Here is a 27747-nt window from a genome sequence, read left to right as displayed (position 1 = left end):
TGAGGTGATTATGAATATTTCAGCCAGGCCACGAAGCGGGGTTGCTGGCCAAATGGACAGCTGGCAAACTTGAGCAAGGTTCATGCTTCCTTTGAGCACAACAGGCAGAGCTGTGTGTGGGACCTACTGCTGCACAGCCAGAGGATGCTGGTTGCAGTTGTACTGTCTTGCTGGTGGCCCCATCCCATCAGAGCATGATGGGGCAGCAAAGGCAGGCAGTGAGTGGGCAAGGGTGATGCTTTCCCACCCTGAAGGGCTGGTGGCAGTGTACAGCCACTCACACAGGGAGGGGACTGAGAACTACATCAGCTGGTAAAAAAGTGTCCTGCAAAGAGCAAATGGTGTGCCCATTCAACTGGCCTGCTGGCTCCAGCAGGCTCTGCGTGACCCTCCCCACAGCACCCCATGCGACCTCTTCCCAGTTCCAGGCGGTCTCTGTATATTGCCATGTTCTGCCCTTCATGACCAGGGCTGCTTCAGCAGAGGGAGAAACTGTTGCAGGCCCCTAGGGATGTTTGTATTTGTTTCTCCCTTCCTGTGTCCCATTTCTTCATCCTCTTCTAGGGCTGTTGATCTTTCTCTGGCTTTGCTGACCCTGCCTCATGCAGTGGTCTTGTTACTCTTGCCAAGCTCATACACCCTAGCTCCTGCAGCTCTTCTGTGGGTCTTCTGTGGGGTGAGGGGACCCTGCTGGCTGTCAGATGATGAATGTGCTCCTGTGCCAGGAGCATCTGGTGTGCTGAGTGGGGCTTGGAGCAGCCAAGCTCTGATCACATTAAAGGGGACAGGCCCTTCTCGGCCGTAGTTGAGCACAGAGCCTGACATATCTTTCAGTAATGCAGTGTGACAGAGGGAAGTCTAATGTTTGCATTTGTGCCCTCCTCAATTATTCAGGGCTTTCAGCAGAGGCTCACTGCCTGTTTTCACTTCTAATGAGGGCCTCTTTGCTGGGAGCAGTTGCAGTGGCCTTTGCTAACTTCACTCGCACATGCTTCACCGGGAAAGCAAGTTCTGCTTTTGTCAGTTTGAGGGTAAGTGGTGGCAGCCTGTGCTCAGCATTTAGGGTTTGTGCTCTGGGGGGAGCCAGCTGCGTTGGAAATGTGCATGGTTCTGCAGTGTATTTAAAAATGCTTCCCTCCTGGAAATTCTCCTTTCCCACTTTGCATCCCAAGCAAGAGAAAGCTCAGCTGTTGAGAGGCCCTGTTCAGGTTGGTAGGGCAAGCACTGATGGATAAGAGTGCCAGAAACAAGGTCCTTGTGGTAAGCCTGGAAAGCCACTTGCTTTGCATATTGCTGTGGTAGCAGCCAGGCAGGGTTCAGCAGTGAGTTGGGGTTGTCACTGGGTGCTGCCTTTGCAGCAGGAGCTGTGTCTGGGTGCTGTCCTTACGAGGCTGGAAAACCGGGTGGGATACATGTGCCTGGGCTTGGGAAGAGGTCCAAGCAAAAGCTAGAGTCCACTGCTGGAGTAGTCTTTATGGACTTCAAAACTGTCAGTAACTTGGTGTGTCTGTGAATTCTGCTCTCTCCAAGTCCACCATGGGCATGGGGAGGCTAAACCAGGAGTTTGGCACTCGCCCATCTTCAAGTGCTTTTTGTGCTAGCCTCAGCACTCCCTTGGTACGGAGGGAATGGAGTTTCTGGTGTATCATACCAGTTCCCTTTGGAATAGTGCGTGCTGAATTAAACTTGAGCACCAGGGTGACTTTATGTATTTTTTAACTGTAGGGTCTTAGGAAGAAAAAGACCTGGAAATGCAGCATACTTAGGGATGTGATCCTGCCAGGTGCCAAACCCCAGCATTCCAGTGCCCCCCATGCCTTCAGTATGCCGATGCTGCTGAACCTTTGTCTTAAGGCTTTAATGTCCCTATAAGAAAACTGATGTTTTAAATGGCATGTTAACTTGTGGAATTCACAGTTGCATGACATGACAATATGTAGCTGTTATAAATTTCAAACCGTATCTAGGTAGTTGACTAAGACCAGCACTTTGGTGGCATTTCAGTTAAAAGGATTATGAAGAGCCTCACATTTCCGAGTAATACCTGTCTTTAGTGCTTTTATAACTGCCTTAGATGAGACTTATAAGTAAATTTAGGTAATGGTTGGTTTCTCACTCTGCCCTTAAAGTGACGCACATACTTCCAGTGCTAATTGAAATCTACAAAGAGAGAATTAAAAAAATACATGTATGACTTGAGGGCTCAGTGTGTGTGAGCAGTTCTAGCAACAACGTCAGCACTCCCTCATGCTTAAAAAATTCAACATTGGGAAATGAATATTAATGCTTCAAAAGAATCTTTATTTTTGAACCTCTGCTTCTACAGCTTCTAAATAAGAGTTTGTTGATTTTTGCCTCCTTGCCTCTGTAAAAATGCAGGATGTTTGTTTCGCTGTGTTTTCACAAGTTGGAACGTGGTCTTCAGGGACTGAGGAATGGATTCAATCAAAACCTCACAGTTTTTTTCCTATAGCGTTTTATAGGCTCAGAGCATCACACAAACTCTTAGCCGATTAACTGAGCTGTGACTAAGCCATTTCCTAGGATTTCTGGCTACCAAATTCAAGACTGAAATTTCAGTCAACAGGAACTGCTCATGTTGCTGAGATGCAGTCTTAAAACTGAACCCAACGTGATCTCCCTTTCCCCCATACAAGTATAAGAAGGGAAGAAGGACTCAGAGGATGGGATAAAGCAGGGATGCTAGAAGTAGTGAGGCAGTAGGATGCTATGGAAAGTATTTGGAATGATCATTTTCTGGTGACAGAAGAAAACCAAAAGAGTGTGGCCAGTTATTAACAACCTGTCCTGGGTAGTGCTCTGGTTTTGTCTGGTTTGGACACCTGCCACCTCATAGCTGTCAGGCTGCTGCTTGCCCTAGTTTGTAAGGGAAAAGCAGAAACTGTGAAGGGGCTGAGGAAAAGTGTAAGAAGGGGTCTGGGGTGAAGGTTTCTCCATCCCAAGCTGTCTCTGGGTTCTGGAACTGATGCTTTTCCTCCCTCTACAGCAGTGTGCTGTGGGCAGTGAGCTCCATCTCCCCAGAGCATGTGGCAGCAGCCACTGTCACGCTATCTGAAACGCTGCTCTGATCCGGGATGGCAATTCCTGTGCTCTATAAAAGTAAAGCAGTTCAGATGTAATAAGTCCTTTTCTAAAGGGAGCTCTATATATTATGCATGAAGTTTTAGAACCGAGAGAGAGGAGATTTCAGTTCATTAGAGTTGAAAACTCCTGCAAATCCCTCAGGCTTTGCAGAACCATCTGGCACACGTTCCACCCCGCGCACTCCCTTTTGTCTGCTCTCTTACCTCGTGCAGGCACTCTGCTTTTTCCTAACCTCTTTGCCTTCCCTATATACCCCACCAGTGGGATCACAGCTCTCAAAACATCAGCTGAAGGCAGCAGAGGGGAGGTAATAGAGATGTTTGGAGGACTCTGCCAGCATGAAAATGTCTAGTAGCTGGAGACACTAGACTCTGGTGTTTGATCCCTGCCTCTGGCTATAGAGTCCTGGTTGTATTATTTTGGTGGATCCAGCATCTATTCAATACGACCCATCCCTGGCATCAAAAGTACATACCATGAGTCTGAACTGCTGAGATTTGTCACAAGTGTGGGGTTGCAATGTTGTCCATGTGCTTCCCTGCTCAAAGGGAGGTGGAGAGGGAGCAGTAGGGTGCCCAGACCAAGCAGTGGATCCAGCAGTGTGGATTGTGGAGGCTGGGGAGAGCTGTGGCTGTAATGTCTTACTACCTGTTATCTCTTTGCAGGAGAAGCTCAAGTACTTCCCTGTGTGTGTGAGCACCAAAATTCACCAGGAGGATGATGCAGAAGAAGGCCTTGGCAGCCTCCCCAGGAACATCAGCTCCCTCAGCTCCCTGCTGCTGTTTAACACCACCGAGAACCTGTGAGCTGGACCAGTGCTGTGCTGCTCATCTGCCCCTGCTTGTCCTCAGAGGAGCTTTCCCTTCCCTGGGGGTAGCAGTCACTGCTTGCTTCCCTGGGTGTCTTATGAATCAGGCTCCTGGTAGGACAGGGTTTGATTCCTCTCTGCTGGCTACCAGCTAGCAACCCTGTTTTACCCACTCTTTCCCTTTGTATGGAAGGAGTTGTTTTGTCTGTACCTAATCCTCCACTCACTTGCTTTCAACCCAGTTTTGCAGGTCCCTTTGCTGACTTAGTTTTTCCTGTCATTCCCCTGTAATTTCTCTCCAGCCTTGAGAGCTGCTGTTACTCCTGCCCTTCTCTGCCCCATGTGCCAGCCTAGGTACTGCTCCTCCTTCTGATGATTCCTCTCAGCAATGCTTCACTGCTTTTGCTGCTTTCGTATCTCCCCTACCTCCCTCACTGCAGTTCCCATTCCCATTGGACTTTGCCTCCTTCTCCTCATATTGAAGAGCTTCTTTAAGCCCTTCCTTGAGCTTTCAGTTGCTGGACCTTCTCTTTCTTCTTCTGAGCCTTGGATTATTTCCCCTGTTTGTTTTTCATCCTGGAACCTGAGTGACAAGTCAGGGAGAGACTGGTGTCCTGCTGCAGGGAAAGGGAGAGCTTGGTAACAATGGCAGTGCAGTAGGGCTTTGTTTTAGGATGAATGTGGAGGCTGCACTAGTAGGGTGGGGAGCTGACTGGAAAGGAAAGAAAGGAAAATCAGGCTAAAAATTGGGGGGGGGGGGGGAAATTCTTCACTGTGAGGATGGTGAGGCATAGGCACAGGTTGCCCAGAGAAGCTGTGGCTGCCCCATCCCTGGCAGTGTTCAAGGCCAGGTTGGATGGGGCTTCGAGCAAGCTGCTCTAGTAGAAGGTGTCCCTGCCCATGGCAGGGGGTTGGAACTGAATGAACTTTAAGGTGCCTTCAACCCAAACTATTCTGTGATTCTAAAAGAAGGAAACTGGAAGGCCCAACGTGACTCGTGAGTCAGAGGTCTCTACCACCAAGGGTGCACTGTTTCTTCTGGTCTTGGCTCCTGAGGCAACATCACTGAAATATTTGTCCTCTACCTATAGGTACAAGAAGTATGTTTTCCTGGATCCTCTGGCTGGAGCAGTGACCAAGACCCATGTGGCTCTGGAAACAGAGACAGAAGAGAAGCTCTTTGATGCTCCTCTCTCCATCACCAAAAGAGGACAGCTGGACCGACAGGTGAGATGCAGCTGTGGGGATGCAGCTACTTTTCCTTCAGGGGACTTCTGCCCAGGCTGTTCCCTGCAGTGCCCTTCTTTGCTGCAAGAAAAAGCAAGTGCATAGTCACTGACTTATCTTTTTGTTTTGGGTTTCTTTTAGGTAGCTGAAAATTACTTCTACGTGCCAGACCTGGGGCAGGTCCCTGAGATTGATGTGCCATCCTACCTGCCAGACCTGCCTGGCATTGCTGCGGATCTCATGTACAGTGCTGATCTGGGCCCTGGCATTGCACCATCTGCCCCCAGCAGTGCTATTCCAGAGCTCCCCACTTTTAACACCGAGTCAGTGGAACGTTTGCAACCAGGTATTTCTGATTCCTGATCCCAGGACCCTGTGGAGGAAGAAGGCAGGGATTGCTAAAAGATGAAGACAAGGCAAAAATACCCTTGGTGGGGATTTAAATATGGATATTTGAGATAGATAACCTCTGGCTTGTGCTTGGGCCTGAGTCAGCCTGCTCAAGTGCTGGCCAGGCTCCTGGCCCCTTCCATCCCTCACCCTCTGCATGGCTAAGGAGGTGGGAACACTGTGTGCCTGGGGGACTGGCCCCATGGTGGGATGCTCTTGTGTGAGTGGGATGCAGCTGGGGAGGGCAGAGTGGGGAAATCTCAAGCCCTGCCTGTTGTCAAGAGATGCTGCATAGGGTGGGAGCGCGCTGCTGTACAGTGCGTGCTGAGGCCTCTGTTGTGTTGCTGATGAAGCACACAAAGCTCCGAGCTGAAGCTCTCACTGTGCTGTCCTCTGGGACTCTTCAGATGCAGCTTGTTTCATCTTTCAGACCTTCAAGAAGCTGAGCTAATGCCGCCGCCCCCACCACCACCGCCTCCTCCACCGCCTCCTGTTATGCCAACCTCTGTGCCTCCTCCGCCACCACTGCCCCAGCCCACAGCCCCCTCTGAGCCAGCCCGGACAGCGAGTGAGGAGAGCAGCAGTGCTGTGCCTGCAGGTAGGGGCAGGGCATCTCCACATTGCACCAGCACAGTATAGCTCTGTTGCCTTGGCTTCAGCCCATGGCCTTTTTGGTTCCCTGTAGCTTCGTAGCCTTCTAGCAGAGGAAGGAAGCTGCAGTGAGAGTGCAAGGTGCTCCCACCTGCCTGGAAGCTGCAAGCCTTCAGTTTGGCAGGGCTCCTGCTGGCTGGGCTGAGCATAAGCCTGTCACTGAGAGGTGTTTGGATTACAGCCTTGAGCAGAAGCTGGCGGGGTATCAGATCAGCCCTTTCCATGGGGATTTGGCTGTGCCTGTATCTGTGCACTGATGCCTGGCTGCTGCCTGTCCTTCCTGTCCCTGCAGCTGCAGTCCAGGGAGCCCCAAAAGAGGTGGTGAACCCCTCTACTGGGCGTGCCAGTCTCCTGGAGTCCATCCGCCAGGCCGGTGGCATTGGGAAGGCCAACCTCCGCAGTGTCAAGGAGAGGAAGCTGGAGAAGAAGAAGCAGAAGGAACAAGAGCAAGGTACTGAGGCTCTTTGGCAGAACAGATCTTCCTTCCTGTCAGCCCCAGGCTGGGGAGGTGTGGGGCTGGAGGCAGATGGGTAAGCCAAGCATGCAGTGAGCACACAGAATGGAAAGGCATCCTCTCTCCTCACAGGCTGGCTAAATGCTTCACATTTAGCCAGAGCTATGTGAACTTGCTCAACATCATCTGCCAGAAGAATGTTCGTGTTCTCGATCAAGACCTGCTCTGTCTCGGGACAGGCATTGCAGTTCCCTGTGTGCTGCATGGGGGGCAGACACAGAAGCCTTATGGGCACGAGGGGCAGGGCTGAGCCCATCTGAGCACCTCAAGTTAGGCAGCAGGGGAGGGCACTGATGGACTGGTGTGGCAGAATGAGACTGCAAATGCACAGCCCCTCTTGCCCCTCAGGAATTGTACGCTTGGATTTGCCACGAAGATGCTGTTCCTCTTTGGTGCGTCGGGTTTTCCTGACCTGAAACTGGACTATAGTGGGAGAGAATAGGGGTGTGATGCAAAATTAGCAGTATGCTTGTGGTTTTATTTCTTTAATCTGAAGGCAGTATTGCAGAATGCTTTTGCCATAGTGCTGGGACAGACTGATGCTGTTTCTTGGTTGAATTGTTCTGTTTCAGTGAGAGCTACAGGACAAGGTGGAGATTTGATGTCAGACCTCTTCAACAAGCTGGTGCTGAGGCGCAAAGGTACTGTCCTCCAGGGTGGCTGCTCTTTCCCCTAGGAAAGAGGGAGAGCACTTTTGGCACCTCACCTGTGGCAGGCTCAGTTCTAGATAAAGGAACAGAGACCTGGGGAAGGCCTTGGCAGAGTACCTGGGGTATTTAGGGCTGGTGTCACCCCTCAGTGCCTGGCACAAGGCAGAGGACATGGACTTGCTCAGGAATCATGGAATGGTTTGGGTTGGAAAGGACCTTAAACATCATTTAATTCGAACCCCCCTGCCACAGTTGTTCCAAGCCCCATCCGTCCTGGCCTTGAACACTGCCAGGGATGGGGCAGCCACAACTTCCCTAGGCAACCTGTGCCCATGCCTCACCATGTTCATAGTGAAGAATGTTTTCTTCCTGCCTAATCCAAGCCTCCCTTCTTTCAGTTTAAAGCTGTTCCCCCTTGTCCTGTCACTACGTGCCCTTGTAAAAAGCCCCTCTCCAGACTTCTAGTAGCCTCCTTTAAACACTGGAAACTGTTCTAAGGTCTTCCTGGAGCCTTCTCCAGGCTGAACAACCCCAGCTCTCTGAAGCTTGTCTTTGTAGGAGGAGCTTTAGTTAAGTGAGCCCTTGGCATCAGGGCAGGGGCAATGCTTAAGTTGCCTGGGTGCTGGGCACAGCCATGAGGTTTGTTTTTTCCTCTCCCTTGCTGAGCCTCTATGTTCTCTAGTCTACAGGTGTCACTGACTGCTGCGTTTTCCTTCCCTCACAGGTATTTCAGGGAAAGGGCCGGGAGCCTCTGGCAATCCTGATGCTCCTGGAAGTCCTGCTGGTGCCTTTGCTCGTATGTCTGACTCAATACCCCCACTCCCACCACCACAGCAGCCTGCGGGTGAGGAGGATGAGGATGACTGGGAGTCATAGATGGGGTCAGTTGAGTGTCGGTGTGACTCTCAGGACTCTTGAACTAAGCACCTTTGTGAGACACCATCTATGGAAGCACCTCCTGGAGGGTGGGTGAGCAGGAGCAACAGGAGCCAACAGCTGCTGAAGTTATAGTTACCAGTGAAGGCTTTTCCTCTGCTGCCTTCTGCTCTGCACCCACAATACTACATTCCATCTCAAATGCTGCTGCAGCTCACACTGGCTCAATAAATCCCGTCTTAGCTGGTGGGCAGTGGGGCAGCCTGTGCTCAGACGATCAGAACTAGCATTGCTCCTGATTTAAAGGGCTCTCTGTCTTTCCTAATGTGACGGGTGATGACTGCAAAAGCATCTTTCAGGCAAACAGCCCTGGCCTCATTCATTTCCTCACTGCTTACTGAAGCTCCTGCTTGCTTGGGTGTTGCTAGAGCAAATGAGCATGTGTGTGTGTGTGTTCCTTCTGGGGGGTCTAATGCCTGGTGCCTCTGAACTTGGTTTCTTTCTGTACCTGGCTCATGGTAATGCTTTGCCTGTCTGAAAAACTTCAATAAAGTTGAAGGAATCTGGTCCTTGCAGCCTTGACTTTGGTAAAAGCAGGAAGTGTGCTCAGTGGGAGTGTGTTGAGGGAAAGCCCATCTATCCACTCTCACCTCAGGCTAGGGCTAGCCTTACACCCCAGCTCTTACAAGCAGGTACCCCCCCCCACTCCTGCTGCTGCTTTTACTGATGTTAAGGCAGAGCTCATGCCAGAGTTTGTTCCCACTGAAAAGGCAGGAGATGCTCATGGAAGTTTCTCAGGAGCAGTTGTTTCTTCCCCTGCAGGGCTAATTAGCATCCAGCTGCTGAAACTGGCAGGGAGGTGAAAGAAGAGCCTAAGAAACTTGTTCAGGGTGACAGAGCTGCAAAGGGCTGTGGGATGGCATGGCCATCTCTCTTGGTATCACTGACCCCCAGCCTAGGAAACAACCCAGGAAGGTTAGTTACATTTAAAAACAAGGTTTTACCATTTCCCACAGAAAGGTACTTTGCTCCTGTTACTGCCTATGTCTTTGAATTCAAAAGAGCAGAGCAATCCTGTGCTTAAGCATGATCAATGGAGAAGTACTGTGCTGTATTATGGCCATGTTGTTACCTCCCTTCAAGGAATGAACCTCCTTGAACCTGTTGCCTGCTTGAAGCAAGGTAGAAAGAAGTGGATAGGAAATGTTACCTTTAGCTTGTCTTACCAGGGTGACCATGTATTTCCGACATGACACAAACTACTGGCCTGACAGTTTACAATTCCTGTGAAAAGCTGTTCCCAGTGGTCATCAAGTCCCCCCAACTTGGTGGTTGATGGGAAGAGGCAGATGTGTTCAAAGTAATGATACTCCCACTACTTAAGTGTTTGCGTTGAAAATATTTAATCAAATAAACCTTAACAGTGAAACAAACATAACAAGTAAACAAACAGGAGTGTGTCACTACTGCCTTGACCTATCTCAGGCCTACAGTCAGCTTCCCTCCTGGTTATGGTGCCTTACCATCATGGTGCTCAGATACTGAACAGCAAACATCCACACAGGAGACAGAAACCAGAAATTCACAAACTCTTTGGTACAGAAAAGCATGAACTGGTCTGTTTCAGGTATTCTTCAGAGAGGTAGCTCACAGAGTTAACCTACAGCCCATTCACTGGTCCACATCACGAAGCATTCAGCTTCCCTCGATGGAACTAGAAACACATAGAAACACATAAACCTGGCCTCACTCTTAAGTGAAAACAGAGGGGACTGCTTTGGTAGCAGCACAAAAGACACATGTTCTGACCTTTCTTAACTCCGCAAACGCTGCTCCAAAGGTAGGTTTCACCTGGGTTCTCTCCCTGATCCACTGTGGCAGTTTGTCAAGGATGGCAGGACTTGCATACCTGTGGTCCAGGAGCAGGAGGCTTGCGAAGTCCTTCTGATGCCGAATGGCTCTGCCTGCACAGAGTGTACATCCACATTAAAATAGCCCACTGAAGTGTTTGCTCATGGGCAAGGAAGCTCATGCTCCCATCATCTGTACTTGGATGGATTGGTAATGCATCCTTTTTTCCCACCCTCCTAATTCAGTGCAGTCACGTTTTGTATCCCTGGCAAGGAAGGATGAATTACCTATTGACTGGTTTACTGCTTTCATGCACAGGTTTTCAATCAGCGCTCTGCTGGGTGGCTTGCCAGCAGTTCTGGGCTGGAAAGGAGAAACAGGCAAGACTGAACATCAGGCAGATGATATAAATCAAGCTGGGGAGTCTTACTGACAGAATAAGGCAAATGCTTTTACCCCTGCAGTGTGAGTAGGTGGTCAGGCAGACCCCAAGCTAGGAGTCAGGAGGGACAGAAGAAAAGTTGCAGTCAGAAAACAATTCTGAGTATTCACAAAGAGCCAGCCCAAGGCCCTCCTGCATCCAGAAAACTTGTCCCCAGCTGCCCAGTAACAGCATCTCCAGTGGTGAGAACAAGTGAGCTGAGAGAAGTGATCCTGGCAAGCACCTTCTACCACCATGCCACCTCCTCTGGAGTGACAGGACCTTGCTCCCCTTGGAACTTGGGGGCTCCCAGTGAGCCCCTCCACTGAGCTGCTTAACTGTACTTAGGGCCACTCATATGTGTGCAGTATGGACTCTTCGGGCAAGCTCAACAAGCTCAAACAATAAGGTTTGAAGGCAGCCCTGGGATTTGTGTGCTATGAGGAAAAGTTAATACTAAAAAGCAGAAGTGAAACAGGCGGATGTGTTTCTATTACCATTTTTTTGTCAAGCCAAGCCATTTTTTCCTGGAGCTCTGGAGATTTAACGTTGGGGTAAGGCATTCCCACCATAATCACACACCTGCAAGTGAGAAGGACTGCATTATTCTTAATGCCTCATCCTAGAGCACTTTGCCAATAGACTGATGAATTAGAGGTCACTGCACCCCTGAAAGACAGCCAGCCCTGAAAACCCAAGGCAGCAATAAAGCACAGCAGCCTGACAAGCATGTTCTGAACAGAAAGCTGCAAAGGGATTCAGGGTGCCAGAACAAGGGATTATCTAGCACAGCAAGCCTAACTGCATTACTCATGTGAAAAGTAGCCTGGAAGAGTGTGTTTTACACCACCCAGCAAACCTAGGCCTGTCAGTTTAAGCATCAGCCCAAGCCGTGTGCTCCCCCGGATTTTAGATCTATATAAGTATGTGTCCATCCTGCCCGGAATTGCCACACCACAAGCCCAGTGCTCACCCTCCAAGAAGCAGCCCCCTTACCTTCCCAGGTCATCAGAGAAGTTGATCCCTTCACTCATTTTGCCTCCAACCACAGAAAGCAGCAGAGCCCCTGTCATCTGTTCTCCTGCCTGGCTGCAGCGCTGCAGGAGAGGAACCAACAACTTAAACCAGATTTCTGTGCTTCAGAAACACTCCCACAGCTGGGCTACAGCCCTCCTGCCTTGCTAAAAGCTACACTGCCCTCTTCAACAGTGCTCCCACAAGCTCAGCTTACCTTTATGCACTTGGCGTATTCCCCAAGCACCTGCTCCACCTGGTTGGCTTTCTTAGGCTCCTGAAAGATCTGTCACGGGCACAGTGCATCAGTTGCAGTAATGGGAAACAAACAGTCTAAAGAAAGCAACCCATTTTATTCCCATGCTGTTAAACTGGTCAGGGAAGGGCAGATGATTGCCTGAAAACCCAACATAAGCAGCACCTTTCCCCTCCACGCTGGAAGCACACTGCAGGCTCACTACAGCACTTTTCGACTGGGCAGTTGAAGGGCTCTGAAGGGAGCAGCAGCTGCTCCTGCCCCTTGACATTCCCTTTCGGCTGTGGCAGACCTGTCTACTTCTGCAAGAAGTTACAAGTCATCCGGGAACCAAAAGGCAGAAATGCACCTCTGTGAGTAAAGACCCAGTGGAGTGAGGAGTCCTCCAGCTACAAGATCTTGGAGGACAGTGACAGGACCAATCAATTCAAATCACCAATTAATTCCAAGTAATAGCTCCCCTGGCACAGTGAGCAAATTAGTTTTCTATGCAAAGCATAAAGTAATATTTCTTTATGTTATTCTAGCATGCCTAATTAGTTACTGAAAGCCCCTGCAGTTAATTAAGCTGTATTTTGATAGATGCTGCACTTTGGCCCAAATCACAAGTTGTTTGCCTAGTAAACAAGAGGTGCAACATCTGTCTTCTTTGTGACAGCAGAGAACCTAAAGAATGTATTTTCTCTTGGTTAGCAAGAGGTACTATCAAATTTTACCAGTCAGAAACAGTCTTTCAGTAGAAAAACATCTGGCAATTACAAACACAAGCCAAAACTGTTCAACTTATTAAAGAGTAGCTATTTAATCCCATGATTTAAATGAATTTTCCCTGTATCATGTATATATAATCTCAGTGTGATCTCACCACAGCCACCTCAGGAAGGACTTTAACCTTCCTTTGCTATGATACAATCCTGTGTGTGGGCAGCTGAAAGTCACACTTGCTGCACTTCTACCAAATTGCTTTGCTAATGCATATCCAATTTGCTGGAGACTGCAAAGGCCAAACAAGAACAAATCAGAGCTGAAAGGCAGATCAAGCTGCGTGATTGTGGCACGACGCCTTGGAGCAGCAGGCAGGCCCTGGGGACCCTGACAGAACACACCTGAAAGACACCAGGAGGATACAGATGGAGAAGCTGAAGCACAATGCTTCCACCACAAAAACCTGCAGCCAGATTCATATACCGGAATGCCTGCACCACGGCTGTGAAGTATCTGGTTCTTTGCTCTCCTAATCCACGTGGTAATGGAAGTCACAGCTCGGGTATATGCAATTCCTGGCACATGATCCAAGATCTCTGCCTCACGCCCTGAGATAGCCCAACATTCAAATACTTGTGAGAGTCACTCTAAAGATTGGACATTTGCAGTCATCCCACTATTTAATGTTTCCCATGGCTTCTTCAACAGAAGTCACCACTGCTAGTTTTTCAATCCTTATTTCTGTATTTCTGTTAGAATAAAACCCTATCATTTGTCCTGTGAACCAGCCTGGTCCCACTCTGCCTAGCCCTTTGTTGTGCTGGCCTGTGTTCAACGGACACATAGCTGAGGCTGGGAAAAAACAAATTCCCTATAAAAACCCAAACTGAGCAGCCCTCCAGCTACACAGGCACAAGCTGGCTGGTTCTGGAAAGCGAGGGCTGTCTCCCCCCATGGACACTACACATACTGTGCTCTTACAGAATCTATAGCTGCATTTAATCTAATTTAGATCCCAGCTCAGTGATCAGCCACCCGGGAAGTATCATTTCTACATTACTGGAGGGATTAGCTAGATAAACATCCGCTCTGCTCTGCTGTGCAGACTATGAGAGCAACTTAGCGAGAGAGGCCCTTAATGCATATATAACTGTTTGGTTTCTGAAACCCCCATTTAAAGCTCCAGCTGCCCCTGGCTGCACAATTACCTTCTTCTTCACTGCCAGGCGGGTGAGCAGCCCTGTCTTCTCCCAGTGAGCATATATCTGCTTCTCATATTCGTAGGAGGGGAAGAAGCACACCACACCCCCTGGGACCACATTGCACAGGTTGCAAAGGATTCGACCCATCTCATCCATCTGCAAGAGAGACAAGAGCATATTGCAGCTGACAGGAGCTCAAGCTAATGCCACTCCAATTCTGTGCACAATTCCAGGATCACACCTCCCCTGTGATATGCCTTAGGGATGAAATGTGGGAAATATGCCAGGTCTAGGAGAAAGGAGATGTGCATCACCAAAAAATCCCTCATTGCTGCTTGCTCTGTCCTACTAGTCCAGGGTTTCAGTTAGTGCTGTAGGCAGTGGTCATTCAGGAAAGGTGGGTTTATGTCTGTTGTCCAAGCAGATGGGACCTGTCACACAAGAACAGATGTGGACAGCACATCTGGTGGAGATTCAGCAGGGGCTGAGCAGAGCCAGCGCCTGGCCTTGGGTCCTTCCTGGCCCGTAAGAAGGTAAAACTGCAAAAACATCTGCTGCCACCCCTAAGGTTTGGGCTGCACACTGCAGGGCTGCCACGCTCCTCTGACACCGAGCCCTTCGAACTGCAGTCAGAAATCTCCTGCTGAGACCCAGCACACAAAGGCAGGATCTCAGTGCAGCCAGACAGAAGCTGCTCGTACTTCTCATCTCCAATAGCTACCTCTGAGCAGGCAGCTCAAAGCCTCTTTTGCTGTTACTTTTTCCCAACTAATTGGCAACACAACTGCCCCAAATCCTATGGATTTCCTTGCCATGGCTTTTGACTGACCCACCTTTCACACACTGTCCTATGAAAGAGAAGCATGTGAAGCAGAAAAACAATTCCAAGGAAGGGAGCAAAGCACAAAGGGAAGACTGACCATCTGAGGCATGCTTCTTGTCAGGTAGGTGAACTCTAGCCGCTGGTTGGAAGGACCATTGCAGAGGATTATGGGCAGAATGTTTTCTGGAGGAATCACATGTCCTACAGACAAAAACACACGGTGAGAGTCAACATCACTGTCGTTGGCACAAACCCCATTAGCTGAAAAGCTAAAGCTCTTCACAGGTGAACCTGTGGGCACTGACGAGAGGCAAGTGTTTGCCTGGATAAGCCAAAGCACCCAAGTCATTCAGCTCTGACTTCCACTCCCCAAGGCCCTGCAAAGAAGGCACAGCACACTGCGTGTGACCACTGAGGAAGCTCAGAGTGGAAGGCAACTGCCAGTCCTTGGCTGCCACAACTGCAAGGAAAGATGCTGTGATGCTTAGAGGGCTGCAAACCAGCAGCAAAGGCAAACAGCAGTACTCTGTTCTCGCAGAGGTAGGTGACCCCTGCCTGCCATCCCAGCACACTCACCACAGGAGAACTCCACCACACGAGCAGGGTCCACACCAGCACAGGACAGCAGCTGCTCCTGGATATCGGCCACCTGTGGACCCCAAGACAAACAGAGGTAAAGCACCAGTGTCCCAAAGGGCACTACATCAGCAGCACCCGTGTCAAGGGACAGCAGTTGCCCCCTGCAGAGGGCAGCCGGGCTCCCTCTGTGATGAGCAACCCAAGGACATGGGAATGCGGCGCACACAGGCCGGGGCATGCAGGACACCAGCGTTAGCCCCGCATGGTGCAGGGGCCGGGGGCGCTGCCCACCGGACACCGCATCTGCCCCGCGCCCTGCAGCTGCGCGGCGCCACGGCTCCGCCGAGCGAGGAGCGGCGGCGCCCCCTGCCGGCACAGCCGGGATTTCGGGACACGGGTGTCCAAGAACAGGATAGATGGAACCAACACCGCGCTGTGCCTGCACAACACGGACACTGCCTCCTAGGCACTGAAACAACGGGAGCTGCACAAGCTGCCTGCTATCATCCCAGCGCTGAACTCCTCATTTTTCTGAACGGTCCCCAATGGGATGGTCCCTGTGGGATCTCTGTCCCTTTAGGAGGTCAGATGGTTTCACTAGGTCCTGACTGCTACCCATGCTAGCTCCAACCTACCACAAGCTCAGCTTCAGCCTGCATCATCCTGAGGACAAGGCTGACAAGAGCAATCCTGCCCTTGCACCTACAGCTTTCTGCATAAACAGACAGGGAAACTGTATCAGGGAAATAAAAGGAGATCTTTTCCCCACATATGCCATTGGAAGCAAGAAGAGCACATCCTAGTGGGGCCAAGCTGTTATCTTTCCATGCCTACTTGCGGAGAGCATAAGACACCTCCTGAGACCTCAGTGTAGCATCCTTATTCCCTCACCGGCTGCATGGTGCCCCCAGCAATAATGACAGCACGGCATTCTTCCACCACCTTGGCAAAGTAGACAGCTGGATTCAGCAACAGGAATTTGAGGCTGCTCTGACCAACTGTTTCTGAGAAAAGGACAGCGACAGCATCAGGAGCCAGCTGTGACGGACACACACACACACTTAAGATTCCCTCCTGCTCTGGGCAATCAGGCAGGTCCCCCACCTCCCAAAGCAAGGACTTGCTTTCAGCATCGCCAGAGGCAGCAGCAACTAATGCCAGCCTTGAAGTTACATTCTGTTCCCCAATGCTCCTGGAGAAGGGGCACAGTAAATGGCAAGATAAAAAGAAATGGCAACCAAACTCGGAGCAGAGCTCTGCAAACCCTGGCCTCAATGTCCTTGGTTAAGAATCCCTTTGGGCTCATGAGCCTCCTCAAGACAGTATCAATGCCAGTGAAGCACCCTGCTTGTGACTCATGCCCCTCTCTCCCCAGCTCACCCTCTGCAGTACCTTGCCTGTTGATAATGACTCTGCCATCTTGGTTTGCATTGGTAAGGGCTGAGATAAATCTTTCAATCTGCATCAATGGAGAGGCACATCGGACCTGATCATGCTCAGCCTCCACGACAAGGCTCTGGGGAGTACCTGCTGACCCAAAGAGAGAAGGAAGGCAAGCAACTTAGGCCACACTTCTGAAGACAGAGATGAAGTATGAAATACAGATGCATCCCTTCTACAGGAACATGGTACCTGGTCTTCATATGCAGGCAGAGAACAAAGACCCAATAAAGGAGAGATCCCAAATTCCATTTCATTGCTAGGGGAGGGAATAAATAAATAAATAAATCTGGATCTTTGTAGCTGGCATCACTAAACAGAGCTACCCACAGCAGCTCATGTCCCAGAGCAGGCATGTCACAGCAGTGCAAAGCCTGAGTGCATGCAGTGTAAACATGGACCTACATCATCTCTCAGCTTGGGATACAGCTTAAGAGATCTTCTAATCATACATCTAGTTGCCTAGGTCATCTAGTCAGATATGTTAAAAACATCTGTGCACAGCAGCTTCTGCAGTCTCTCGTTCTTCAAATCTGCCTCCCCCCTTTCCTCACACAGATAGATGGAGGCTCCACAGCCTCCCTTTGTCTGCAGATGCATGCTTCAGGCTTCCTGCACTCACCCTCTGTAGCAGCTCCCTGCTGGAGGGTCAGAAGAAAGTCCTGCAAACCACTCAACTTCTGGTTCTCCTTGTTGGGCTTCACAGCTGAGGCAGGGTTTCCATATCGCTCCACAAACCCAAAGAGCTGCCAAGCAGAAGCCAGAAAGACTACGTCTACCAACAGCAGGAATCAGACAAGATAAGCACAGGTTTGCTCGCCTGCCACAGATGCTCCTTGGCAGGTGTTTGCATACCAACCCAATCAGCCCAAAGCTTCTGTTACTTTCCTCCACCCACTGAATCAAAACCAAAACAAGTCTCCAATATCTGCTCCTCCAGTGCAGTGCAGCTGACCAGGCTTGGCAGGTTTGAGGCCAAGCAGCAGAGCATTAGCACTGGCTGGAATACATCCCATTGTCTGTTTCGTTGCTGTATAAGGTAATCTGCCCATATAGTGCTTTCTGCAGGAACCACTTTGTTTCACAGAATCATAGAATCATAGAATAGTTAGGGTTGAAAAGGACCTTAAGATCATCAAGTTCCAAACCCCCTGCCATGGGCAGGAACATCTCACACTAAACCATGTCACTCAAGGCTCTGCTGTTTGCAGAGCAGGGTGGAGAAGACAGGCTCCCACCCCAGCTGCTGCACTTCAAACTCAATGTGTGAAACAGCATTTGAACACAGGTGACCATAAATCCTCAGGGACAGTACCTTCCTCCTGATGAGGCTCCTCTCACAGAAACGCTGAACCTGTTGGAGGAAGACAGCAAAATGAAGCGGCATTCAGCATCCCTTCTCCCATCCTACTGCCCTTGGTCCCTGAACATCAGGGGTATCACCTGCTGCTCTTGCTGTGCTCTTGTGGAGGTGTGCACAGTTTGTTCTGCTTTCTCCCAGACAACAGCTCAGCACAAAGGCACTGCTTCCACAGTGGAAGCACATGGGGTTAAGGTGCTGCACTTGGAGGTTTGAGGGATGGGGTAAGTTATTGAAGTGGTATAGTTACTGCATCCTCAACCCTTACAGTTTAGCTTTGCCTACAGACACCCTCTCCATGTGTACATGTTTACTTCTTTCCTTCCCTCCACCCCAAGACCACTTATCTAGCTTCAATGCAGTTATCCAGATAGCAGCAGCAGAGATCCATACACTGGGGAGGTAGGGAGAGTCTGCTAGAAAGCAGGTTCTGCCATGTGGGCGTTGGCTGTACTTCCACCTCTCACACACACTTCCTGACAACCCTGAGCAAAGTCACCGCCACCTGTGCCCTAGCAGATGACAGCATTTGCATTACCTTGAAGAGGTTGATATTGTCAGTGCAGCTCTGAAACAGAAAGCCATTGATGGATTTTAGCACTGTCCCTGAGAGAAAGGAGGAGAAAAAAGGAGAACAAAATTATTAGCTCCTGCGTCTGCAGCCCCTCACCGCCCTGACATCAGTCCCTCATGGACATGCCCCATCAGGGCAGTGTCCCTGATGATGGCTGCATACCCCAGGTGTTCACTCCAGACTTACCTGTTTGGGAAACAACCTGGCAGCTAGGATTTTGGTTCACATTACCTGTAAAACATGAAACCGATTCAAGGCAGTCTTAACAGGCCTGTCTTTAAAATGAAGCCAGAGACTAGCAGCTGAGCTGAAAGGGACACCACACCACGACAAAACCTAAGAAAAAACTATAGATCTGCAAAATGTAGCTACACAGGCCAAACAACAGCTCCTGCTCAGTTTTAATTTCCACTGCAGGGCAGCCCTACACTGGGGGGCCAGTCTTCTGCTGCATCCTAAGGAACACCACCTACATTCCTTCTGTAGCAGGAGGCAGCAGGTAGGGTGGGTGCGTACAAATGCTCACATACCATGTAGTCATCATGCTGCAAAGACAAAGGGACAGGGACTGCAGCGCATCCTTCACCCCCTCCCCCCCCCTCAATGCAGCAGCAGGGAGCTGGGAGGCTCATAGTCTATCAAGTGATTGGGAAGAGGGGAAAACCTGAGGAAAGCTCCACGCCCAGACCCAGAGAGCCAGAACAAGATTAATTGCTGCCAATCACTATGTTTTGTGTCCTTGTGTTTAACACCCACCTCACATTTCACTCTTGCAGCCTCAACCATGAAGCTGTACACAGGCTGCATTTTCTAATGAAAGCACTTAACTGAGTGTGGGTAAGAGAAGAGTGGCAGGAACAGAGCGGGAAGAGAAGTACAGGTTTAACAGAAAGGCAGATGCACCACCAGGCCCCTGCACCAGAGAGCTGCATTTCCCCTGGGCAAGGAGAAAGTTCTTTATGAACTTATAACAGGTCCTCTCTCCTCAAGACACACAGAGGTCCAGCAAACAGTTCTTTACAGGAAAGGAGCCCGGCAAATTCCAGTGGATCTAAAATCACAGCAAAGTATTTTCTCTCAAAGGAAAGACACCACTCAGGAAAGATTTATTCTGCAGAGATGCACCTGACAAAGGTAGAGGCCTTGCTACCAGACAAGCCAGATTAATACTGTGCAGGTCTTGCACTGTTCTAATCACTGTCATGCACCTGCTGCATTCTTCAGTTATCCACCTCATCCCCACTCAAATCAGACCTGAAAACCACACAGTAAGAAACTGCCTCTACCAACTTATGATGTCATCTGCTGCTCCCCAGCTAGTCGAGTGAGAGGGGATCAGGCAGACACCAGTCAGCATCCCCGTATTACAAAACAGCCTGAGAAATACAATTACTGACATCTGAACCTATACATGAGCAACAATTCCCCACAGTCTCTGCAGAGGGATAGACAGTGCCCTGAGGAAGCACCAACTAGCTCAGAGCCTGTCAGCATCCCTGGAGACAGAACAGGTCTGCTTACCTCCCAGCATGGCCACAAACCGCTCCAGCAAATACAGAATCTGTTTAATATACATCAAATTCTTTGCCTTCAGACGTTTCCTATGGAAAAGGAGAGATATAAGGCCCCAAAACAACTCCAGGAAGTAACTCAAACAAATGAGCTGCAGAAACAAGCACCTGAACTCCCCTTCATTTTGGGTAGACAGGAACCAAGAATCATTTCTCCCAGGCTCACTCCCCATTTGTGACAGGGCACAGACCTCTGGATATCCTGCCTGAGGCCAGCCCAAAGCACTCACCCATGCGCCCCACACTGTTCCTACCATTGCCTTTCTCCTCACACATTAATCAGTTTGCTTATTGCAGTGGCAGTGATACCTCAAGGCCCTGTTGCAATAATGCTCCACGAACTCCAGGATATTAGCATTGAGCACAATAATCAGCCACTGCAGGGATGACGAGGTGCAGAGCCAAAAAACCACATATAGCCTCCTCTTCCTTCCCAGAGCTTACTGCCTCTGTCATAACACCAGTCAGCACATGAAAGACTAAGGTCCAGGAGAGACATAAAAGGACAGAATCTTTTGAAAAGCTGATTCACAAAGCAGGAGCGATTAGAGAGACATCTTGGGAAAGGAACTAAGAGCATAAGGGAAAAGCAGAATCCTCACAGTATCCCCCTTCTCACTGCTTAATACCATCCCCAGGAGTCACACTTAGGTGGATTCTAAACAAAGATAGAAAGGCAAGTGGCTTTTCATCTGCAAAAGTATTAATGCAAATTACTTTCCACCAGGGAAAAGCATGAAAGACCTTGTAAACATAAGAGAAACCACAGCATGGACACTGCCTGCCACTGTTGTGCTACTTTCCTCCAAGATCCTCACCTGTATCGCTCCATGTACTGCAGCAGCTGGGAGTAGGCACAGCACAGCTACATGAACACAAAAAGGAGCTGTTATTATGGAGTCAAGAAAGGGCACTCTGCTGGAACTCACATTAACTGCACCAGGCTATGACTCACCTGAGAGCCTTTGACCTCTGCACTATGGATAGAGATGATGGTGTCTATGAGGTTGTGGGCCTCGTCAATGATTACAACCTGGTCCTTCAGCTTGATCCCAGCAGCATTCCTGGTAGGCTCATGCAAGAGCATCTGATAGGGCAGCACCACCAGCTACAGGAGAAGCACACACTGCCCTGATTCTGGTCCTCACCCTTACAACCTTAGGGCACTCTCCAAGCACTGACTGAAGGCCTGTTAGATGACCTCACAGAATTCAGTCAAGTTACTTTTATTATGGGAAAGGTAGGAGGAGAGACAGGAACACATACTTAATGGGGGCACTGGGATGTAAACTGAAGAGAAATAATGATGCTACAATTGCCTATCAGCTCAGGTTACATTTTAAATCTCCTCTGAAGCACTGAAAGCATGTCTTCTCTTAGAGAACCAGGCCAGGTAGAAGAGTGGTGGCAAGAGCTAAGATTACACCTAAGTGTCAGTATTGCCTCAAGAGTTATTGAGCCTTTCAAGTGTTTCAGAATGCTGAGACATACTCACAGCCTATTCATTTCAAATGGGTCTTCTCATTTTAATTTGCTTTCTCAGCATAACCACAGCTGACAGAAAAACAGGCTGTTTACAAATTCCAACAATATTTACAGTACTGGAGAGAGCAGGGAATAACATTATTCTTAGATCCCCTAGCATGAATTCTGCTAACACTGTGTACATCTTACCTGCGCAGCAGGAATGGCGTATCGACTCCCATAATAAGGGCAGGCTTTGGTCTCCCTTCCCAAAGCCACCAACTGCTCAATATCCTTCACTTCCAACAGAACTTCATCACGGAGAAACTGCATTTGCTCATATGAATAAAATGGGCATTTTTTGTGACTCACACGTCTCTCCTTCTCTCCATTCTCTTCATCACTCTTTTTTTCTAACAGCAGAAATCAAAAGAATGCTATCAGCAACACACACAATAAATGCAAATAATCACTTTGCAGAACTTCCTGCATTTCAAAGCAGGCTTTGTCATGTACACTTCTGACTTATCATCTATTCAAAAGTTATTCAGCATCTCCACAGTGGACACTATCCTTGCCAGTTTGATTTAGCCATGTGATGCTTTCCCATATTTCTGGTGCTGAGTTACAATTATCCTCCTGTTGCATAAGTCCTGACCAACTTAAGACATGCAGAAAATCCATACAGATTTCAGTATCCTAGCCTGGAGGTCAAGAAAAGTGCTGAGGATCTCTAGCTCTGTTCCTCCAACCTGCCATTTCCAAGCTCCTACCACCCTTTTGCTAGAACTGAATGGCAGTGCCCACTGCCTCCGGACTGTCACACCAGCTTTGTCAGAGACTGCTTTCCCAGGCTGGAAGGGTTTCTACCATGTTTGTTCTTCTGCATCTCCATGCAGCGGTCATTGATGAGCTGGAGAGACCCCAAGCGTCGCACACCCTCATTCACACACAGGTTCTTGGGACATGCAAAGAGAGGAAGGGACAGGGGGTCAGTTAAGAACTGAGTGCTCCATGTGCACCCTTTGCTATAAAATAGAAGATTTCTTTAAAGCAATCTTAGCCCAGAAACAAAACTGGGTAAGACTACTGGTCAGACATTGTGCACACAAACTGCTACAAATATGCTTGAAACCCAGAAAAACTTAGCAGGGAGTTTAAAAAATGAGAAAAGGTGCACTGAGATGGCTCACTGCTACACAACAGTGCCTAAAAAATGCTGCCAGAACTAAGAGGAGCACCTTTCCAGTGACTCAGACATCTGTTACGTTGCACATCTGAAAAGGTAAAAGAGATTTTTGCATTTACATCAATGTGTAAATGGTCAAAACACAGTTCACACAAGAATATCCATCACACACGTATCTGTGTCATGACCCACAGCTGCTTTAGTGTTTCAACAGAAGATTCAGTCAACCCCCAAGATAACTTCTCTGGTGTCACATTCACACACCCCCTCGTCGCAAGGTCTCTCACATTAAGTTAACACACACTTTGGGTCCCTTGTGAACAACAGCACATACCTGCCTGGATCCCAAGGAGACCAGACGTGTGTCTTTACCGAAAGGACTTTTCTGCACCTCATGCACAAACTGAGACAGCTGGGAGTGAGTGCGGCTGCAGTAGTAGATCTACAATGAGGAAGAACAAAGGGAAGACAAGAAGAACATGGAAGTCAATCTCCCACCCACAATCGATCTTGCAAGGAAGCAGCCAAGCACTTCTACAAAGTTAACTGTGCTCAAGCCTTCAAGGGAAGGCACATGTTTGAGTATCACCTTGAAACTGTTAAGGCAAACACCCTTACCTCTCTTTTCTCCTATGCATTTGCCTTCATTTCCATTTAATTTTCCAAGACCCCTATGAAACCAGGGACTCATTGTTGAAGAGCCATAAAAAACTGTTTCTTCCTGTGTGCTTTTACAGCAAGCCACAGCAAAAATTCAGCAATGCTAGCAGGGCAAGGTGCTTAGACAGCCAGTGTTGCCAAGAAGATGAGTATAGCAGAACTGGCTGCTACTATCAACAAACTTGTCAGGTCTTGGATGCTAGTCCTTCTGTACTGCATGACTCTGGGACAGATGCAAGGAAGCCATCATTTTGCTCACTCATACACTGTTCTACAAGGCAGCACTATTTCCTTTCCTCATCTCACCTTAGTCACGTGCTCCTCTTCCAAATCATCGTCTTTCAGCCTAAGAAAAGAGAAAAGTCAGTTTCCTTTCAGCAGATCACTGGCACTTAGAATCAAATGATATTCTACTTCAAGAGAGAGGTCTCAAGAGAGATGGTTCTGTCATCTCAAGAAAAGTCTCAGATCTTAACTCAGAAGGTAAGAGAAAAATTGACTTCTTAAGGACAGTGTAAGCATGCACAATCAAGTCAAGCCTTGCTCTTAAAAACCCCACGTCTGTAGGGTTGTGTCTTTAGCAACTTCAAGATTAATTTTTCTTTCTTTTAAATCTGAGACTTCTAAGCCCCAGGCACAAGCTAATCAGTGCGGTACTATTCTTTAGTGAGCTTATTTATTTTTGTAAAACTTTCCCTTTAGAGACAATTTACCACCCTCAAGCTATTGCATAAAGAAAAGCTTTAAGAAGATACTTAGCAGCTATAGAGTTCCTCCAAGGCAACAGCAGTTTGTTTGATAAACTACATACAAATTAAGTAGTGGTTTAGAACTTTTAAGGCAGAAGAATCTGTCTAGATACTAATTAGTGAATTGGTATGTTAAAATATATTTGACTTTTCATGCTGAAGCATGGCTTCTGGCCTTCTGCATAAAGCTAATATATGAGAGAGAAAAGTGCACATGGGGTTTTCATGCCGAAGCTCAGTCTTTAGAAATGTGAACATCTCTCCCTTTAGAGTACCAAAAGGTGCCAATGCTAATCTGCAGGACTGACAGCTTCCTGGAGCCCTGAGTTCTATTTTGCTTTTCAAATGCAAGGAACCTGATCTCAAGGCATTCATTCCACATCCAGGGGCATTCTTTGGGAAACTGGGCATGGTTAAAGGCAGGACACTGCTACACATTTCAACAAAGATGCACCTTCACAGAAATCACTTCAGGTCACTCTGATCAGTCTTAACAAAAGCTTAAAAAAACCCAAAACAAAAATTCCAATTAAACAAAGAACCCACCAGAACAACCACAGCTTGAACTGGGGATAAACTCCAGATGTGCACGATCACAGGTGAGATCTCTTAGATCAAGGCAAGCCAAAGGAACCCATTTAGTCCCTGTCCTTACCCAGATACCACTTTCTTTTCTTCATCACTCTCATATTCATCAAGAATCAGCTCCTCCTCACTGTGATCCAGCTGCTCTAGACCATCTTCAGCTCCCTCTGAAAGAACCTCTTTGCTGAGATTAAGAAGGCGCTTTGTCTCATCTTCCTCAGATCTCTGAAAGGAACACACGATCACATTACTGCTCATGCAGAAAGAAAGCTAGCACACTCCACACTTTATGCCATGGACAGGTCAGAAGACAGCAAAGTCCCTTGCAATAACACAGGGAATGGCTTGCTGGGGAGCCTCCAGTAGGACAAAAACGCACCAAGAGTGTCTGAAGCTGTTCAGCCCCACAGAACACAGCTTCCACCAGCAAAGACTTGCCCACATAGACACATATGAAGGCAAAACATAAAGAACCTCCTATGCAAAAGGCTCACTGAACTACTAGATTCTCAAATTACAGTATCCATGTAATCCAGTGTTAGCTGCTTGAAGTGGTCCATAAAAGACGCCTGCTTGAGAAAAAAAAAAAAAGGTGTGCAAATAAACCCAACCAAACATACAAGGACATAATCAAACCCTCTGTCACACTCAATTCAAAGCGAGGATAAATTCAGCACTTCAGAGTGCAGGGTACAAGGCTTCTCTTGCCATTTTTTCTCCAGTTATGTGGTTCCTATGCTAATGCAGTCTAGCGCTCTACAAAAACTCCATTACACTGTTGAAGAATAGTTTTCTGATCAACTTTGTCCTGATAAAGAGTTCGTTTTTTAAATCTGAAAACAGTATCTTCCAACGTCAATAAGCATTTTTTACCACAGCATTACAAAGAAATGCTGTTAGTGAATACTACAGAGAAGATGAATCAGTTGCTTTTCCCAATTTCTATAATATTCTCTCATTTGCTTTCTTGCTTTTTATCATACTCCTCATTTCACATGCTCTTCATCCTCTTTCAAGAGATGAAAGTTCTTTGTTCCACTTGTTTTCTATTTGCTGTTCACCTCTGAACCATTGCTATTCCTGCCATATGCTTTTGACAGGAGTTGACCAAAACATAACAGAGCACTTGAGATGGAGCACACTAGAAACTAATAACCTGGCAGCCTAATAGACCTTCCTGTTAAGGGGCCTGATGTGGGTATTTCTGGGAAGTTTGACTCATACCATCAAAAAGCTCTTAGAGTCAAGAGTCCTGAGGCCAGTTCACTCATCTAAATGGCAGGAAAATGTATCTGTGAACTTTTTATATGTAGAAAAGAGACATGACTTGAAAGTACAATCACATTTGCTATAAAAGTAAGCAAATGCAATTGTTCCCTAGTGGTGAGCAAAGTACATCCAAAGCCTGACCTGGCTTTTTCTTTGGTGGGGTGAGTGTCTTCTGTTCCCATGATTTTAAATCTAATCACAGTTCTACAGGTCTTATTCCAGCAGTACGTATTGTTCACACATGCTCACAAAAGAGCAAGCTTTCAAAATAAAGAAAAATCCAAGAACCTAACACAAAGAGCTCCCCAAATCCCAAACAGACAAACAGGGTTGGAAAACGCCAAGTGAAGCCACAGATATAAGCAGGTATGAACTACACTTGAGGTAACCAAACCAGGAAGTTCTGACCTCCTCAGGATAACTCACCTTCCTCTTTGCTGCATATTTTAACCGCACATTATTGCGAATTTTCTCAAGCTGCTCTTCTCGCTTTTTCCTCCTGATCTGCTCATCCTAAAGTAAAATGAGAGCAAAGGAAGGATGAACTGTATTTAGTCCTAAACCCTGCATGCAACTTTCCTATCTCCTGTTTTTTTCCTAACTGTGAGTAGTACACAATCCCTTTCTCCAGGACTGCATACTTAATATATGTTACCGTGTTTAGAATAATATAGTTTCCTGTCTTCTGCAACCTGCATAACAATGTCTCACTTCTCATAAACAAAACAAAGCCCTGTGAAAGACAAAGGCCACCACCAAAGTTTGCCTCATGTTTTTTCATATCAACCTTTCTGATCCTCACACCTTGTGATCTGATATATCCTTTACAGCTGAGCATGTAACAAAATCAGAATGGTTACTTCTGGAAGGGACCTTAGAGCACACCCAGTTCCAACCCCCACCTTCCACTAGAACATGTTGTTCAAGGCCCCGTTCAACCTGGCCTTGGAACATTGCCAGGGATGGAGCAGCCACAGCTTCCTTGGACAATTTGTGCCAGTGCCTCAGCACCCTCATAGGGAAGAATGTGTTCCTAACACCTAATCTAAATCTGCCCTCTCCCAGACAGAGCCCTCCCCCCTTGTCCCATCACTACAGTTCTCAACCTTCAGCTTGTCCACCACGTCCCGCTCTTCTTTCTTCTGCACAAAGGCTGTAACCCAGTCCGGCTCCCCAGCGGTGCCCTGGCTCTCCGGGTGTGCTGGCCCAGCCGAGGCCGGACGCTCCTTCCCCTCCTGCCCGCTCTCCTCGGGTGCCAGCAGTCGCGCCTCCTCCTCCTGCTTTTTCTGCTCGAAGTCCCGGAGCCAGGTGAGGGCCCCGCAGATCAGGCTCAGTGACTTCCCCTGCCACAGGACAAGGCGCAGGGTCACTGAGGTTCTGCCCGTCCTCACCGGGGTCGCACCCAGCGCTGGCCCCGTCCCCCTCCCCACCCCGAGGGGCCTCTGCTCTCCTCCATGTGATGCTCACCGTGCCCGTGGGGCTCTCAAAGATCCCGACCCGGCCATCCTCCAGCGCATCGTACAGCGCCGCCATGAACTGCTCCTGGATGGCGTACGGCGTGTACGGGAACGGGAACCGGGGCCCAACGGAACCGACCGCGGCCGCATCCTCGCTCTCCATCCCGCCGCAACGCTTCGAACCGAGCACCCCAGACGCACCGCCCCCTTCCCGTAATGCCCGGTGGCGGCGGGAGCGGGGCGGAAGGGCCGCCCTTATCCCTGGGATGGGCGGGGCGGCGGGAGCTGGGCTGGGGGAGGTGGATGCCGGGAGGGATGGGGGGGCTGTCGGGCTTTGCCAGGCCGTGGCTCCTGCTC

At 48.7% G+C, this 27747-nt stretch overlaps 2 protein-coding genes across 6 annotated transcripts in view; one reads left to right on the top strand and one right to left on the bottom strand.

The window, feature by feature from the left end:
- WASHC1 (WASH complex subunit 1) overlaps nucleotides 1–8803 on the top strand; it is a 45571-nt gene extending 36768 nt beyond the window's left edge. For all 4 annotated transcript variants that reach the window (XM_031044908.2, XM_031044907.2, XM_031044906.2 and 1 more), the window contains 7 exons: nucleotides 3771–3907; nucleotides 5005–5140; nucleotides 5282–5486; nucleotides 5961–6128; nucleotides 6474–6632; nucleotides 7268–7336; nucleotides 8070–8803. In XM_031044908.2, coding sequence (XP_030900768.2) covers nucleotides 3771–3907; nucleotides 5005–5140; nucleotides 5282–5486; nucleotides 5961–6128; nucleotides 6474–6632; nucleotides 7268–7336; nucleotides 8070–8221 — 1026 coding nt within the window. In that variant the 3' untranslated portion in view covers nucleotides 8222–8803. The remainder of the gene's footprint in view (nucleotides 1–3770; nucleotides 3908–5004; nucleotides 5141–5281; nucleotides 5487–5960; nucleotides 6129–6473; nucleotides 6633–7267; nucleotides 7337–8069) is intronic.
- Nucleotides 8804–9612: 809 nt separating this feature from the next.
- On the bottom strand, nucleotides 9613–27570 carry DDX11 (DEAD/H-box helicase 11). Of its 2 annotated transcripts, none has more exons than XM_005144382.4 (26): nucleotides 27401–27570; nucleotides 27040–27276; nucleotides 26360–26446; nucleotides 24735–24889; nucleotides 23637–23676; nucleotides 23005–23112; nucleotides 22352–22439; nucleotides 21692–21894; nucleotides 20973–21125; nucleotides 20836–20882; nucleotides 19968–20047; nucleotides 18633–18677; nucleotides 18411–18478; nucleotides 17828–17866; nucleotides 17135–17258; nucleotides 16465–16602; nucleotides 15964–16076; nucleotides 15070–15142; nucleotides 14591–14694; nucleotides 13677–13826; nucleotides 11725–11793; nucleotides 11490–11590; nucleotides 10991–11075; nucleotides 10360–10435; nucleotides 10031–10185; nucleotides 9613–9935 (listed from the first exon to the last, which is right to left on the bottom strand). In XM_005144382.4, the coding sequence occupies exons 1-26, from the start codon at nucleotides 27551–27553 to the stop codon at nucleotides 9906–9908; spliced, it is 2721 nt and encodes a 906-aa protein (XP_005144439.3). In that variant the 5' UTR covers nucleotides 27554–27570; the 3' UTR covers nucleotides 9613–9905. The 2 variants fall into 2 exon arrangements, with proteins under 2 accessions (XP_005144439.3, XP_030900764.2); XM_031044904.2 differs by having other exon boundaries at nucleotides 16465–16599.
- Between the last annotated feature and the right edge of the window lie 177 nt (nucleotides 27571–27747).

The sequence above is a fragment of the Melopsittacus undulatus genome, chromosome 5, assembly GCF_012275295.1.
Source record: "Melopsittacus undulatus isolate bMelUnd1 chromosome 5, bMelUnd1.mat.Z, whole genome shotgun sequence".
NCBI lineage: Eukaryota > Metazoa > Chordata > Aves > Psittaciformes > Psittaculidae > Melopsittacus > Melopsittacus undulatus.
The sequence above is the reverse complement of the archived record's forward strand: the minus strand, read 5'-3'. Positions and strand labels throughout refer to the sequence as shown.

Coding starts and splice junctions, on each gene's coding strand:
- DDX11 (XM_005144382.4), bottom strand. CDS start 27,553: ATGGAGAGCGAGGATGCGGCCGCGGTCGGTTCCGTTGGGCCCCGGTTC. Junction 20,883..20,972: donor CAGAGGTCAAAGGCTCTCAG/GTGAGTCATAGC, acceptor GTGTTCATGTAG/CTGTGCTGTGCCTACTCCCA. Junction 13,827..14,590: donor CAAGAAGCATGCCTCAGATG/GTCAGTCTTCCC, acceptor TCTCTCTTGCAG/ATGGATGAGATGGGTCGAAT.